This window comes from Psammomys obesus, unplaced genomic scaffold, assembly GCF_907164565.1.
Source record: "Psammomys obesus unplaced genomic scaffold, mPsaObe1.curated_primary_1811, whole genome shotgun sequence".
Classification (NCBI taxonomy): domain Eukaryota; kingdom Metazoa; phylum Chordata; class Mammalia; order Rodentia; family Muridae; genus Psammomys; species Psammomys obesus.
The window spans coordinates 12,747,770-12,764,850 of NW_026590062.1; the positions used below are offsets into that span (position 1 = coordinate 12,747,770).

General features: G+C 50.5%; 3 protein-coding genes across 3 annotated transcripts; 2 read left to right on the plus strand and 1 right to left on the minus strand.

Moving 5' to 3' along the window:
* Nucleotides 1-1,825: 1,825 nt before the first annotated feature.
* On the plus strand, nt 1,826-9,449 carry Mtrfr (mitochondrial translation release factor in rescue). The gene is made up of 3 exons (XM_055605850.1): nt 1,826-2,123; nt 4,117-4,548; nt 9,098-9,449. The coding sequence occupies exons 1-2, from the start codon at nt 1,845-1,847 to the stop codon at nt 4,336-4,338; spliced, it is 501 nt and encodes a 166-aa protein (XP_055461825.1). The 5' UTR covers nt 1,826-1,844; the 3' UTR covers nt 4,339-4,548; nt 9,098-9,449.
* Nucleotides 9,441-13,496, minus strand: Cdk2ap1 (cyclin dependent kinase 2 associated protein 1; the record flags this gene model as incomplete). Its single annotated transcript, XM_055605851.1, is given in 3 exon segments — nt 9,441-10,156; nt 11,818-11,944; nt 13,402-13,496. Coding segments are annotated over 3 exon segments (290 nt in total), but the record flags the coding sequence as incomplete, so codon positions are not given.
* Nucleotides 13,497-16,587: 3,091 nt separating this feature from the next.
* On the plus strand, nt 16,588-17,067 carry LOC129675883 (proline-rich protein 2-like). Its single transcript, XM_055606019.1, has one exon. The coding sequence runs from the start codon at nt 16,588-16,590 to the stop codon at nt 17,065-17,067; it is 480 nt and encodes a 159-aa protein (XP_055461994.1).
* Nucleotides 17,068-17,081: the final 14 nt, after the last annotated feature.

Sequence of the window (17,081 nt, forward strand, 5' to 3'; positions counted from 1 at the left end):
TGTGTGTGTGTGTGTGTGTGTGTGTGTGTGTGTGTGTGTGTGTGTCTGAGAGGTTAAGAGCACTGGCTGTGCTTCCGAAGGTCCTGAGTTCAAGTCCCAGCAACCACATGGTGGCTCACAACCATCTATAGTGAGATCTGGAGCCCTCTTCTGGTGTGCAGGCACACATGCAGGCAGAATACTGTATAAACAATAAACAAATCTATAAAAAATAAAAACAAAATAAACAAACTGAAAGGCACCAGAAAGTACATCTAGGTAACATTGTGTCTTCTTCGAGGGTTCTTCCCAGTACTCACCTGGGTAAACATAGCAGGTATCAGCAGTCGGTGGGTGATAAAGAAGCTGAAAGCAATCCCAGGAAGTTCCATCCTGCAGGTCTAGTCATGTTAGAAGCCAGCTCCTCCCTGGCATAGAGCAGCTCCCAGGGATCTATCAGCAGGTTTTGGGGCACAGTGTAAAAGTGGTGCCCCAAGCTCGGGGCCGCACACGCCTCAGAAGAGGTGTGGTCCGAGGAAGCCGTGTTTCTGAGATTGCGTGGCTACTCAACAGTTTATTAAGATGTAGTCCCAAGCCCCAGAAGTCATCAGCAAAGCCATCCTCAGAATACTTTTCTCTCTGATCTCCTCTATCCTGTGTGAGCTGAGTGGAGAAAAGCAAATTCACCAATTTTCCAGTTGATGAATTGGGCCTGGCTTGTAACTTGCCCTTTTCACAGGGCGACTTATTTTACCTTTGATTTTTGTTGTTTTGTTTGTTTGCTCTGAGACAGAGTTTCTCTGTGTAGTCCTCATTAAACCTTTTAGGTTTTTAGACAGGGACTTATAACCTGGGATGGTCTCACTCTTGGCAGTCCTCCTGCCTCAGCCTCCTGAGTGCTCAGATTACTGGCACCAGTGGCCTCACTCAGCTTTGCTTAAATCTTTCATTGTTTAAAGATGACCTCCTGAACCTGTGAGTGGAGCTTGTTAAGAATGGGTGGACGCGAAGCATACCCAATCCCTATGGAGTCTTGAGCCTCTTCTCTGGCTAGCACTTAGGTCAGCTCTTTCATCTTGACATCACTCACACATCGTTCGTGCTGTGGAAGCCTAACAGGCCCTTACATAGAAACTGCGTGATTTGGTAACAAGAAGACCAGTTGGATTGCATTATTGGCAGTACATCCCAGGGAACAGATGTTCCCATTCAGATCCCTGAAACTGCCAGCGTTACGACCAGCAGTCAGGACACTGATTAATGGTGAAGAGCACTGTGTCAGGCTTTACGCTCAGCTGTGAACCAGACTCATACTGTCATCCTTTCACAAATGTAGACTTCACATTTAAATACTATCCCTTGGACTTGGGTCCTAATTCTTCCTCAGTGTGCTCTTTAATGTGTCTTTATCAAACCACAGCCCTGCTCCTTTAAACATCACACTCAATACTCCTTCCTGAGGAGCTAGCACCTCCAGGTGCTCTGAAGGTATTTTTGGTGTGTTAAAAGAAAATGTGTAGTCTTTGGTCATACCACCCTGAACGTGCCTGATCTCGTCTAGTCTTGGAAGCTAAGCAGGGTCGGCCCTGTTCAGGACTTAGATAAGAATACCAGGTCCTGTAGGCTTGAAAGAAAATGTGTATTAGCTGACAGGACATGGACAGAACTGTGGGCAACTCCAGTCTAGACAGGAGTGCCTTGCTGAGTCACCTGCCTTTGTTTGTCCCTTACATGCCCTGGGAATGAAGGATCCTCATGGGGTTTGTATAAAAACCTGTGTTTGAATCCAGGGTGTCATCTTGAGAGCAAAGTAAAAAGACAGCCTCGTTCTTTCTCCACCCAGGTCCTGCCACCCCGTGTCCTCCATGAGCTGGGCTTTGCTGCGTCTGCCTGCACCGTTGGTCAGGACATGCTCAGGGAGTCAGGGAATCAGGCTTCCGGGGAAGCCAGCACTGCTCTTTCCAGGAGTGGCTGCCACTGCAGTGCAGGTGGCAGGCAGGAAGGACTGTCGTGCTCTGCTTCCCCTGAATGAGCGTGAACTTGAAGAACAGTTTGTGAAAGGACATGGTCCAGGCGGCCAGGCCACCAACAAAACCAGCAACTGTGTAGTGCTCAAACATGTACCCTCCGGCCTCGTGGTCAAGGTAAGGGGGTAGGGTGCCAGGCAAGTGAGGGGGTCCAGGTCTGCAGCCACAGCAGGCTTCAGCCGAGGGCGTTCCCATTCGGCCACAGGCACACTCTGCCAACCCAGTATCATCAGGGCACTGCAGGTGTCCCCAAGATTCCTCTGGAGATGACCCTGCCACCCAGTCTCAGGAACCTGGTGCCAGGGTCTTGTAGCCAGGGCTTTGCTGCTGCCCTTGAATTCTGCTCTCTGTGTCACCAGAAGTGAGGCTGTGGCTAGGGCAGGTCTCCTTAGCTTGCTGCTCCCCAAGCCAGCCCTGCTCTGCAGCATGGAACTAATGAGACTGTACTGCTGGCTGGCTGTCTCAGACCTCAGCTGTGAGGTTTCTCCTCCATGCTCCTCTGCCCTGCTTTGGCAAATGTCTCTTAACACATGCCCTTCTATGGAGGCAAAGTTCACTGACTCAGAAGACAAAGTATCCTTCGTAGCTGCCAGTGTGACTCTTCCTTAAAGAAAGCAGGTCCTGGTCAAGGGTGGTACCAGCTCCCAACAAGTTGTACATGTACGAAGTGGCCAAGTGACTTTTAGCCCAGAGTTCTAGCAAACCCACTGCCTCTGAAATACCAGCCAGGCCAGTAGAGCTGCTAGCCAGCCACCTCCATAGGACCCCAAAGCAGCACACAGCCTTGAAAGAGCATGAAGTCAGAGAACGCACAGGCAAGCCAACAGCAGGTACTTCACCACTAGGAGTAAAGATAGTTCCAAACCACCTTGTATGTTTACTCGTTGAGTCCTGTAAGCAGGTGCTCATTGCCTGAGGCAGACAAGGAACTTGTCCACAGTCCTTCCAAAGCCAGAGTCCAGACTCAACGTAGCTCCTTCATGGCCAGTTTCTTGAGCCAAGATGATGTAATTTAAAATCCTCAGTTGTTTTTCTTTTCCTTCTTGAGAAACTCCTTTATAAGAAAATTCCAGGGGGCTAGAGAGATGGCTCAGAGCTTAAGAGCATTGACTGTTCTTTGTAAAGGTCCTGCGTTCAATTCCCAGCAGCCACACGGCGGCTCACAACCATCTATAATGAGATCTGGTGCCCCCTTCTGGCCTGCGGCACACATGCAGGCAGAACACTGTGTACATAATAGATCTTTAAAAAGGAAAAGAAAATTCCGAAAGCTGTTTTTGTTGCACCTGGTACTATCTTGATTTTCCTTTTGGAATTCTCTCCCTCATCCACAGCCCATCAACTTTGCTAGGCCCTCACCACCATCAGTTTCACACACTGAATGTTGTGGTAAGCTGTTAGTAAAGATGCATCATCCTGGTCCTCCAGATGGATCCACCCGTGTGAATGGCACATAAATTTTGCAGAGGTTGCCCCTGGACAAGCTAGAGACTCCAGGCAGCGTTTTCAGAATTACTCTGGAACAGCCTGAATTAGTCTGAAAGCTGTTATTGGGCCTGGAAAGATGGTTGACTGGTTAAAAGCACTGGCTGCTCTTCTAAAAGACCTAGGTTTGATTCCCAGTACCACATGGTGGCTCACAACTAGCTGTAACTACAGTCCCAGGGGATCTGACACCCTCTTTTGGCCTCCATGACTCCAAGGCATGAACGTGCTACACAGACACACATGCAAGCTAAACACTCATACACATCAAACAAACTAATATTTTAAGCTGTTGTTGCTTCTCAGTAAAAAAATCTTTTCTTTTTTTAAAGGCAGGGTATCCCTGTGTAGACCAGGCTGCCCGCAAACTGAAAGATCCCCTTGTCTCTGCCTCCACGCCTGGCCAAAACCACATTTGTACTTATTCAAGTGAGAGTCGCGTGGTACAACTAGAGTGTGCCGCTGGCACCAAGGGCTGCATGCGGGAAGGCTCTGGTCTTGGTGCCAGCACACGAGGCGCCCGGCCTGGCCCTCTGTGACAGGAATGGGTGGGCTGAGGGGCTAGAATTTCTGTCCCTCTCCTGACGCCCGTGATCTTCACATTCCTGCCCATCATCTCTTGCAGTGCCACCAAACACGATCTGTGGATCAAAACAGAAAGATAGCTCGGCAAATCCTCCAGGAGAAAGTGGATGTTTTCTACAATGGTGAAAACAGCCCTGTTCACAAAGAGAAGCTCGAGGCGGGGAGGAGAAAGCGAGAGAGGAAGAAAAGAGCAAAGGAGACTCTAGAAAAGAAGAGGTTACTGAAAGAACTATGGGAAGCGAGTCACGGAGAAAAGCTCTAATGTTGATGGTGTGTCAGGAGGCTTCTGGCAGTAATGGCGGCAGTGCCTGGCACCAGCATTATAACATCATCTACAAAAGCGTTCTGGAAGTGGGCGTGATGGTATATATCTGCAGTCTCAGCACTTGGGAGAGCTAAGGCAGGAGGATTACTGCAAGCTTCAGAACAACCTCATCTGTACAGCTAGTTCTGCAGCAGCCTTTCCTGCATGGTAAGACCGTCTCAAAAACACAGAAGTGGGAGCCGCAGATATGGCTCGCACCTCCTGCAGAAGGCTCAGGTTCAGTTCCCGGTACCTTCAGAGGGTTACTTACAAGCTTCTTGCCTGTAACTGCAGCTCCAGGAGATCCAGGGCTGCCTTCTGGCCTCCACTCGGCACATACACACACATATGCACATGCATAAATAATTTTAAGAACCTTTTAAAAATAAATATCACACTGGTAGATTTAAAAGAACAAAGTTTTAGCCAGGCCTTGTGGCGCACACCTTTAATCCCAGCACTTGGGGAGGCAGAGGTAGACAGATCACTGTGAGTTTGAGGCCAGCCTGGTCTACACAGTCCAAGACAGCCAAGGCTACACAAAGAAACCATGTCTCAAGAGAGACGAAAAAAATAAAAAGTTTTAGATTTTCTTAAATTGTGTATGTGGGGTATGGGTCATGTCTACATGAATGCAGGTACACACTGAGGCCAAAAGATTCAGATCCTCCTAGATCTGGAGTTACAGGAGGTTGTAATCTGCTCAGCCTGAGCGCTGGGAGCTGATCTTGGGTCCTCTTCAAAAGCAGTGTGCACCCTGAATCACTGAGCCATCTCTCCAGAGCCAGCCGTCAATTTTTTAAGTGGTTGACTACAGCCAATAGTGATACACTTCCAAGAATAAAACTGTAGGGCTGGGGAGGGGACCCGTCAGGCACTTGCTGCCAAGCCTGACCCAGAGTTGTCTTCAGACCTCTGCACGCACTGTGTCACATATACAAATATACACAGTCGATAAATGTAAAGAATGATACTGTATGGCACACAGAAGGACACTACAGTAAGAGGACAGTAGTCGGTCTGTGAATTGCCACTGCTTCGTGAGCGGCTGGCAAAGCACCTTGATTTGGGAAGTGGTTACAAAAATATCCCCCTTTGTGTTTCTTTGGTTTTGAGACAGGATCCCATGTGTCCCAGGTTGGCCTTGATCGCTGTGGAATCAAGGATAATCTTGAATTCCTGATCTTCCTGTGCCCCTCCCATATTCTAAGATGATGCAAGGCTATGCAACATGTCTGTTTTTGAGACTGGCCTCCAGACAGGAGGCTGTCCGGTCATCCCAAATGTTGGGATTAAGTGTGCATACCTCTGCACCTAGTAATACACTGATCTGCTAAAAAGGTGGAAAATAGGGCTGACAGTGTGCAGAGACACTTGTTACAAAGCCTGACAGCGTGAGTTTAGATCCTCAAAATCCACCAAAGGGTGGAGGGGCAGAACTGACTCCACAAAAGTGCCCTCTGACCTCCTGACATACAGTGTGAATGTGCCCACATATCAAACACAAAAATAAAAGGTTAAGGCAAAAGCAATTTGAAAAGGTGCTGATATTAGATAAGCCCATCTTGGGCTGGAGAAATGGCTCAGAGGTTAAGAGCACTGGCTGCTCTTCCTAAGGAAGGTCCTGAGTTCAATTCCTAGCAACTATATGGTGGCTCATAACCATCTATAATGAGGACTGGTACCCTCTTCTGGCATGCAAGCATACATGCAGACAGAACACCATATAAATAATCAATCTTAGATAAGCCCATCTTTATAGCAGGTTGAGTCAAACAATAAATAGCATTTAGTAGTATCTTGTCCACTCTAGGGCCACTGCTGAGCTGTCTTAAGGCTTGTTTATCCTTTGTTTCTGGTAAAGAGAAAATGACAGCAGAATGTTACAAAGTTACCTGCTGTGCCTACTAGTTTGAACAGACAAAGTAGAATCACCAGGGAAGTTTTAAGGAGAACTTACCTCGATTGCTGTAGGTATGTGAGGGAACTGTCCTGATTGTTAACTGAATTAGAAAGACCCAGCCCATTGTGGGCAGCAGCATTCCCTAAGCAGGAATCCTGACTGCTGTAGAACACAGCTAAGAGCAAGTAACAATGCCTTTATATTCTCTGCTTGACTGTGAACGTGCTATGGCCAGCTGCTTGAATTCCTGCCCTGACTGCCCCGAAGTGATGAATTATAACTTGAAGCTGTAAGCTGAATAAACTCCTCTTTCCTAAATTACTTTCTTCCAGAGCATTTTATCACAACAGAAATGCCAGTGGAACTTGTCATGTATGTCAAAAGTTCTTCATTCCCTGTATATGAGCAAGTAGATTTTTTCAGAACCTGATTAATGTTTCCATCATCATCCACTGGACCTTACAGTCTTGGTTTTGGAGATAAGGTCTCACATAGCACAGGCCAACCTTGAGTTCTTCCTGTCTCTGGATCACCGACCACCACCACACAAGGCTACAGATGGTTTTTCATGTGTTTAAACCAGTTGGTAACTTTCTCTATTAGAACTCCAAAGGTGGTACATGCCTTTAATCCCAGCTGTTGGGAGGCAGAGGCGGGCCTCATCTCTTAGCTCAAGTGCTAGAGACCAGCTCCAGCACACAGGGTAAACCAAGGCAGGTCGCAGCACTGGCGATGACCAGTTGGTAGCTGGTGTTTCTCTCTATACTTTAACTCTTAATCTTTCAGGCTGGTAGCCTTGCTATTTGGGTCTCTCTATATATAGTTTAACTCTCAGAGGCTGCTGGTCACAAGCGCCTCCAAAAGAAAAGGGAGGTGGCAGGAAAATGAACCCTGAACTTTCAGAGTCAGGGTCTGAAGCTTTAACAATTGAGCTATCCACAAAAAACAGCTCTCCGGCTAAAACTTTTTATTGTTTAACAGCAGAGGGTCTTAGTCAGTTAAGTACCAGCAGCTACAGCCTTGACACTTTCTTGCTGTAAATACAGGAAGTTGCAAAAAGAAAAACATGAATTCTTTTTAACTTAACGGCTCGGCAGTGAATGGCAGCTTGCTGGAGGCTAGAGTCCCAATAACACCCTGGACTTATCACTTACTAAACTTACAAGACTTAGAAGCATACAAAAACAACACACATTTGGCAGACGAAGCAAGCAGATCTTTGTGAACCTCACACACATGCACACATACAATCAATAGACAAAACAAGGGAGCTCCTTGCCAAAGACACCATTCATCCACATACATGTAAACATAGAGGTATAAATATATACATATAGACAATATATACAGTCAGACATATAAACAGATTTTCGGATGAAGCAGGTGACCTCAACAAATGTTTAATTCTGTCTTGGGTTTTATACTGTCTAATACAAAGGTTCTCTATTGAAAAATTAACTCATTCAAAAATACACAATCATTACATAAAAAGGGAGTTTCGGCAGGACTGTTGATCCTAATATCTAAGTAGATACTGTTATTATAACTTTAAGGCAGTGGTTTTATCTATATGTTCATTATGAGTTCAAAGCAGAAGTTTTATTTCAAATGTACATTATGTGTTCAAAGCAAGTTTTTTTTTTGTTAAGGTTTTTCTAGGATCTTATCTTGGGGCCTTATTCTTGGACTAAACCTAGAATGAATATATCTCCTTGATTTGTTGCAATCTTGTTCTCCCACTTGTGTAAATCAGGTGCTTGACAGATGGAGGTCCACAGAGCACCTAGGTTTTTGCAGAAGTTTTTAAATTACTTGAATCCAGTCAGAAATTTTTTCAAATTATCATCAAGGGTTATGAAATCATCAATTCATTTAAACAGCACTATGAAGGTAATCTTCAAAATAATCTGCAGAGATCTGCCCAACAGAGTGAAGCAGTAAGCAGTGAGGGTCTCTGCCATGCCAGCTGAGACAAGCATAGAAAGGCAGTATAGCAACAATAAGCAGTCCTGAGGCAAAATCCTCGGGGCTTTGCCTACACCAGGGATACACCCATTGGTCAGCCTTGCAAAAGTGAGTGGGCTGCCTCCAGCAAGCTTGCTTGCTTCTGCCAAGTCAGCATGTAATTGCTCCCAGAATTCAAGGCCAGCCTGGCCTACATAGCAAACTCCAGGACAGCCAGAGCTACATACTGAGACCTGGTCTTGGAAGAGAAGGGACAATGCTGTGAGGGGAGGCACATTGTTGCCTGCCTCACCTGTGCAGGAGGCCCCAGGCTGTCAGGCTGTTCCAGGATAGACATGCTCTGCATTGGGTAAATCTGGGAGCTGTCTAAAACTGCCTGGGATGCGCCGAGCAGGGCTCCCTTGTTGGAACACCAAGGCTCTTCCTTCATCAGCCTTGCTTTGAGCAGCTCTAGAAAGGGACAGGCCCACAGGAAGGCAAGTTTGGAACTTCGCCAAGAAGAGCAGCTTCAGTCTCTCTCCTTTGGCAAACTGGTTCTCTGCTATAGAGATGCAGGGAAGCCCAGGGCCGCCTCCATCAGCCTTTGAACTTTTTATTTTTGGGTTCTTTGCTTCTCGCCTGCAACACTGACTGCACATCTGACACTTGTCTTCATCCAGTCCAGGACAAAACCCAGTGCAGGGTCAGTTTTCATAAAGCAAATACTCTCCAAACTCTGTGGAGAGCACAGACTCTCCTCAGCACTAGAGAACACTACACTATGAAAAATACTCGTTTTTAAGGCAATGCCTCACTATGTAATCCTGTTGTGGCACCAAGTATGTGACCTTCCTGCCTCTGCCTTTCAAGGAGTGAGCCTTGGTCCCCAGCAGAGAGATCCTTGGAGCACCACCTACCTGTGAATATGGTAGCAGCAGCCACAGCTGTCCGCCATAGTCTTGTCAGCCCTGTGGATCTCTGTAATCCTGGAGATTTAGGCATCAGCACAGAAGCCTCTGGGCCAGACAGGAAATGCCCTTAGAAGATATGGCCAGGCCCTCCCTCAGGAGCTTCAGTGGTGACTGCAATACTTGGGGAACCAAGACAAGAACTCTGAGTTCAAGGCCATGGTCACTGATAGACTGTAAGACTCTGCTCCCCCAAAGAAAAGCAAGCACTCAAGACCCCAAGGACCCAACATCTTAATACAAACTGTTAATGAAAATAAGCTTTATTACATCAAGTAATAAATACAAAGATGCAACAGTTTCAGTCGTTTTCTTCCAGATGTTGTGATCGGCTCACAGTAAACATGGAACTGAGATCTACGGTCTCAGGATGGACATTTGCAGGGCGAGCGGTAGGTTGAGTAATTGCTCTTCTGTGTTTATGACCTGTGCATTCTTAAGATTGACTTCAAAGCACTCAGTCATGCAGATACTTAAGCAGAGAAGCTCCCTGAAGCAGGGTCTACGCTGTACACAGGCAGGCCAGCCACCAAGCAAAGGTGCTGTGGTGTGCACGCAAGTCCTCAGGCAGGTGAGCTCATGGAAAGGAAGTCAACTGGGGTGATGCAGATGGAAAATGTATCCAGAGGGAAATTAAAGGGGACACTGGTATTTGGGGGGCAAACAATAGCTTGCTCTGAAGTGGCTTCACAAATGTCTTTCAGATGCTTGGAAAGAAAAGAGCCGAGTCATTCCTAACTACTTAAAATGCACATGGTCAGAAACTGCAAAATGTCTTCCCAATCTTTTGAGTGTGGGTTCAGAGCTTAATGATCGCCGTAGAACTACTGCCATTTTGAACAACGCCTCGCATCTCCATGGAGTAGCAAGATGGGCCTTCAGACTGGCCAAGGCTAGGACCTGGCATTACGTTCTGTTTCAGCCAAGCACTCCCGAACCAGGCTTCGGGCATGAATGATGCCTGTAAGGAAAAGCAGAGACTGGCATCAGTCAATTCACAGAGAAGGAAAACCACCTGCTGGCTAAACCTCAGCCACAAAGTCTTCATTCTACAGGGGAGTGGAAGGTCTACATCCAAATACCTGGAAAGGCCAGGCTGCTCTGGAGGCTATGACGAGGGAAGATCATTTGAACCTAGGAGTTCAAGGCCAGCAACATAATTATCCTTTCTTTAAAAAACAATGCTATGCCCAGGCATGGCTGCTCCCACCTGCAGTCCCAGGACTCTCAATGAATTGGAGGACAGCCTCAAATCTTGTCACACTGATGTGACATGTATGGCTGGATGACACAAACTCTTCCCATTCCTGTAGGGCCAGCAGCTTCCCCAGAATGTACCCTAAAATGGCCACTTGGTACATCCATATGTAATTTAATCCACTGGCTTTTGGGGTGAATGCAAATTTGCTTAAGATTCACAGGTTAGCATCTTCCCAAAAATTTCTATCTGTGGAACCAGCTCTGCAGCTCTCCGAACTACCTCATCTCACTTCCTTCTGCTGTGGAAGTAGCAGTGCTGATACCACCAGAGACCCCATCTCTCTCTCTGCCAGTTGCCATCTCCAGTCCTATCCCCACTTATACCCAGTCTAGCTTTAGTCAGTCGCCTTCTTCAGAGATCACATGAACTCGGGCAAAGCCTGGCTCTCTCGGCTGCAGCCTGTCCTTCAGCTGGCCTAGCTATGACTGGGAAGTGTGACTTCAGTGCAGCCTTCTGTCCCTGATCAGGGACATGTGATCCAGGCCATGTCCACTCTCTCCCAGGTCATTCTGCGATGTTTTTAATCAACCAGGTGCCTCCTAGTCATGAATGAACCCAGGGCCTTGGCTCCTATGACAACTTCTAAAATAGAACTCCTCTCCCTCAGCAGCTTTGTCATGAGGTAGGACATGGCTCAGCACATGCTTCCCAACTCAACACCCTGGGTCCCTTGCTTTCTGTGACATCACCCTCCCTTTTTCAGTCACTAAAGAATCCCAAGGGGAATGGGAGCAGTTTTAATGAGCAGAGTTTCAATTTTGTAAGATAAAAAGGTTCTGGATACAGTGTGATGATTATTAAAAAATGAGTGAACTTCATTTAATGTTAAATTGTGTGTTATATATATTTTGCCAAATTTTTTTTTTTAAATCCAAAAAAGGAAATCTCAAAATGCTCCCCTACAAAGACCAGAGGACAGGCCATACTACAGACGTGACAGCAGTGGGCAGTACAGACACCAAGGAACCCTGACCCCAAAGCCACCCAGTGGCCTATGCAGTCAAAGGCACTAAGGGGCCTATAGTGTGGCCCCATAGGCGCACAGACAAGGGTGAGCTTAGGGACACAAGGGGAACAAGAACTCCATTAGGCCAGTAGAACCTCTCTGGCTCACTTCCTTGCCCTTCTCAGAAACCCCACGAGCCCCTCCCCCGCCATAACCTTCTATGGTTGCCGCAGCAGCAGCATACATTTCTCAAGATCAAGGGACCTTTCCCTGACCACCTTCATTGCTTTCCCTAGGAAACCTCTTAGCCTGGCTTCCTGCCTCAGACTCTCAAATATCCAGGACTGCATGCTCAGCTTCAGGAAGTCCAACAGTGATGAGCAACATTCAGTCCCCAACTATGTCCCCTGCTTACCTCGTTTCAGTCTCTCCATGGCGCTCTTGCTCCCTGCATATGTGGGTCTGATCTCTTTCCCCAACTCCTCAATGATGGCCAGCAGTTCTGCATATTTACTCTGAGGCACCTGGCTATTTCCAGTTCCCTAGGACCAGAAAACAAGGATTTGGATGGACTGACCCACCCCAGTGGCCACATAGGTGGAAGGAAAGTGACCTAGACCTGGGCTCCCAGGGCTGCCCCAGCTGCAGCATGTCCCATAGGTATAACTCCAGGGAAAAGATCCTCACCCTCTGTCCCCAACTCAGAAAACATGCCAGCTCCATCCAGAAATACCACTTTACCATCCACACAGGAAAGAGATCTGGCTGTCAAAGTGACAAGTATAGGAAGCACTGGATCCATGAGGCAAAGAGGGGGTGCTTCCTAGAAGTCAAGTGTCCACAAAGAGTGGGAGACAGAGGTTACCCCTGAAAGACCTCAACAATCACTAAGGACTCAGGACGAGCCTAAAATTTTATCAGACACACCACATCCTCCCCACAGAAAGCCTTTATCTCCAGGATATGGCCCAAGCAAGCACCCAGATCAGCGAGGGCCCTGTCTCGAGCCTCTCCTCTTCCTGTCGCAGCTGGACTATGGTGGCCAGCTCTCTGTCCAGGACTTTGGCCTGCTCCTCTTGCCTCTGCTGCCTCCACTCCCAAGCCTCGCCACCTAGCCTGAAAGCCAGGCCTTGGAGCTCGGCCTCCTGGCACATCCGCCTCTTGGCCTCCCGCTTCTCCCAGCGCCGGCGCCGCATGGCCAGGGCATTGCGCTGCCGCTCCAAGCTGCGCCTCAGCCCGTCCTCCCGCCGCCTCCGCTTCTTCAGCCTGTCCCGTTCCCGAGCCCGTGCCTCCTTCTCCTCCTGGGACAGGACAGGCTGTCGGGGCATGGCTGGAGGTTGGACACAGCCCCCTTAGCCAAGCAGAGACCTCCATGGCAACCCTGGAACTCTGGCTGGGGTTTGGCCCACAGAAAGAATCTTTCTGTTAGCAACCAGGGTTGCAAGAAACCTTTTCAGTCATAGCAGATTCTGCAGTCCCCTGCAGATTCCACTCAGATACAGAAGCACCCAGCTGCCTCCTGACCGTGACCGAAAAGAGATCTGGGTCTCCAAGAAGCTCATGGTCTTATAAAGAATGAACCAGTTATAAACCTAGCAGCTGACTTGGGACCACATCCATAACCAAATAGGCTGTTGCCAACTCCTGTGTCACAGCATAGAGGTCCAACACCAGTTAGCCCTTACTTGTTCGGGGAACAAGCAAAGCAACCCACAGAGACATGCACCTGGCAGCTCAAACAGCTCGGTTTATTGTGGCCCTTTCCTGTTTTCCATACCTAACCCTCACGTGCCCCTAAACCAGTCCCAATCGCCCTTCATTCTAATCCCTCAAGTGAATAATGGGAGCCAAGCCCCAGCCATGGCTAAGGAAACACAGGAGAACACGGCGACCACTCTGATCTACCTCTGTCCTCTCAATCCCTTCCAACAGCAGTGGTCCTTATCCGCTTAGTGTTCCCGCTGCCCCCAGGGCCCTTTCATCACCCACACGTGCACACCTGGGTGTAGCCTAGCGATGGAGGCCCATAGTCACTCAGCAGCTGACGGTATTGAGAGGAGGTCGCCATGCTGGTAGAAGGTGAGTGGACGTTTCCTGCAGCGAGAGAGAGAAGTCAGAGATCCGCAGCCTGGGACAGCTGCACCAGAGGGCGGTGGGTACCGAAACAGGCCATCATCCCAGCTCCCCTCCACCCGGGACCCTCCCTCGTGAACTTCTGTTTTACAGGACAGAGACCTCAGCTCAACCTCTAACCGTCATGGCCTGGGAACCAATCTAGATGAATGAAAGTAAGTCCATAAAGAGCAGCCACTCCCAAACACCCAGTACCTCAGAAGACACAGCCCACCTTAGCCCGACCACCCGACTCCAAAAGAGCTGAAGCTGACAGCGGTGTCCAGCCTAACCCTTGCTGACCCCATCTCAGACCCCACTCACTTGAAGCTGAGCTACCTCCTGTGACTGGCAGCTACAAGGTTGGTCTAACCTGGGCTAGAATTTCTTAAGCACAGCCACATCTGTGCTCCTATGCACCCACCTCTGCTGGACAAATACACCAAGGAAAACCCACAAAGTTACCAAGGCACAGAACCCCAGAGAGTGACAGGTGTGCTACATGCACACAAAGCACGGCTCTGGAGAACAGCCTTTGTGCCTCAGACACATGAGCCTCAGGAGCCCCTCAGCCTTCCCAAAGAGAGACGGAACTCGTGTCATGCAAGATGCACATGATGCATCGCAGCGCTCTCTCTCTCTCTCTCTCTCTCTCTCACACACACACACACACACACACACACACAAGGCTCTATACTCCAAAAAGAGGGGCTTAAGCCCGCATATATGGAACCCAGCACTTTCGAGCACTACCCAGGTGCAGTAGAACAAAGCAGGGTGAGAGCCCAGCACAGAGTGTCAGCTCTCCTGGATGTGCAATGAGGAGGCCCCTGGCTGGAGCATGCAGACCCATAATGGCAACCAAGTGGCCATTAGGCGGGTAAAGGATGTCCTTCGAATTACAAACAGCAGTAACCATGGAGAATTTACCTAGTCCTCCTCGGCAGCTGTCCGACCACCGCCCCCAGAGCCAAACTGTCTCTCACGAACACAGCGGACTCAGCCGACTTGGCCCCGGGGATGGACAGCTGGTGCCAGGCTGGCCAAGTCACCAGCTGCTCACTTGGTGTGGGCGAGGGGAGGGGCAGGAGGAAGGAAGTTCAGGAGCTGGGTCTGCTGGAGCTGGGAGGAGCCGTGAATCCCAGGGCCTGGGCAGGGTGAGCCACACTGCACAGAAGTGGCTAAGCAACAAGCTGGCAGCCCCAGCGCCTGACTCTGCCCAAGCGAGGGGAGCAGCGCTGGTACAGACTGTCCCCCCGGGTTTAGGAACCAAGTATAAATGTGGTTCCTGAGTAAAGCATACTACGGACATGGCCCCAACTTCAGCAACCTTGGCTTCACCGCCGCGGCCAAACTCCATTTCCCAAGCCTTCAGAGATGGCTCCTTTGCAGGCCTGGAGATGGGCTCCAATCCTGCCCACTACAGGCTGTCAAGCCCTTTCTGGGCTCGCATGAGCTAGGAGCTAAATGCTGAAGACCCAGCACTTGCAGCCTTCAGACGATGCCAGCACCATGTAGGAATAGAATGGCCATCCTTGAAGGCCCAGGGGGAAATCCTGTGCACGTCAGGCTTTTCACTATTTCTCACCTCCCTGTCACATCTTCTCTCCTGGACTTGGGGTCTGTCCCAGCAGTCCCTGGATGTGGGACCTCTCCGTCAAGGCCCTTCCAGGCCTCAGTTTCTCCACCTATTTGAGGCCATACAACCCAATAGAAGGTTTTTGCTACATTTTGATAACGTTGGAGATAGCCCTAGGGGCTGGGGTAGAGGAAGAATGAGAAACAGCTCTATACTGTGGAGGACCTCAGGCTGTACCTCAGAGGCTGCAGGACTGGAGTTGAACCTGACTGTGTGAAAGCCAGCGCTATATTCAGTTTGGGGGACGGTGTCTGCTCCCCTGGGGAGTCATGGTGGAGGGGTCCTCCGCACCACTCATGCCCTCTCCTTCCCCAAGACCTGGGCTGAGGGAGGCCAGGGAGGCGGCTCCACGTCAGCACAGCCGGTGTGGAGCACCTCAGACAATGAACGCAGTGTGCAGAGAGCCGGGAGGGCTTGGCAGAGGCCAGGAAGCTCCTGGGGCCAGGCCCAGCTCCCCACCCCCACGCCAGACAAAGAGCGGCCTGGGCCTGGGGAGCTGGCGGCCTTCCCGCCACTTGGGGCGCCGGTTGGGGGGGGCTCCCGGGCGGGGGAGGCGGGGGCTTTGTCTAACTCCGCCACTGCCACCGCCGGCCAGGCCGCAGCTTAGCAACTCAGTGAGCAGGAGGCAGGGCTGGAGGGCGTGAGGGATGATGACAGGGAAGGCGGAGGAGCCGCTGTGAGAGTCCATCTTGGATGCAGATGGCCGGGGAGAGCGCGGCTTTCTGCAAAGTAAAACCGGCAGGGGGGTGGGCCCCTACCAAAACGCCCGACCCTTGGAGACCCCGGCACGCCTCGGGGTATTCCCTATTGGGAAAAGAACTAGGGCTGAATGCAGGTGCTCGCAAGCCTAGGACAGGGCTACAGAGTCCCAGGACCCACACGACAAACGGTCCCAATGCAAGACCCAGGGGGAACTATCCCAGATCAAGCCTCGTTCCCTGGCCTCCCTCAGGCTGGCAAGAGACCTACTGCCCTATCCTAGACACTGTGGATCAAGAAGGCTGGGAGACAAAAATCCTACCTGGCAACAAAGCCTGTCGCCTAAAGGGGGGGAAACCACTTGAAGTGATACAGCGGCTGAACGCTCATGGGGGCTCCGAGAGCGTTAACTCTCCCAGGATGGCACCCTAAATCTAATCCTTCAATCCCCAAGGAGCCGAGAAGTTTAAAACACACGACCAGGGCTTTCCGAGGTCCCACTGGGGGTTTCTGGAGTTCTGGAATCAACATTTGGACACAAGAACTCCATCCAAATTGAATATGCCAGCATGGGTGGAATTTTTAACACGCAACGACCCTAACCAATTCTGCCCCCCAACTCCCCACGAAGGCCTCAGCCCCTCCTGATATCCCCCACTTCACGTTTGGAGGGAGGGTCTGTTCACAGCCAAATACACAAAGCCGGCCACCTCCGAAAGCCACTTTCACACCAGTATGCCGGGTTCCCCGGGGTCTGGGGCTAACTCTGCCCCCCCATGTCCCGCCACGGCGGCGAGAGCTGCCTGGCAACTTTGCAGGAGTTTCCCGGCGCCCAGGCCAGGGCGGGGAAAGGACACCGGGTCCCCGGGGATGGCGCGCCTCGGGACGCGTACCCACGTGGGGATTCCGAGATGGGGACCCCTGGGAGTCGCGGGCCCCAGCACGCCGCCCGCAGGGCCCCCGAGGCCCCCGCGCTTTGAACTTCTTCCAAGGGGCCTCCGGAGGCCGGGGGAAGAGAAACCCAGGATCCGCGCCCGGAGCCAGGCCACGGGCCCTGCCCCCGCCGGCCGCGACCCCGGACAGGCTGCCTCCGGGCCGGCGGCCTCTCGGCCTCCTCGCGCCGGCCCGCTCCGCCGACCCCCGGAGCCCCGCGCCGCCCGGCCGCTCCCGCCTCCCGCCGGCAGGGGCCCTCGCCGAGCCGCCCAAAAAGCCTAAGGGAAATTTGAAAT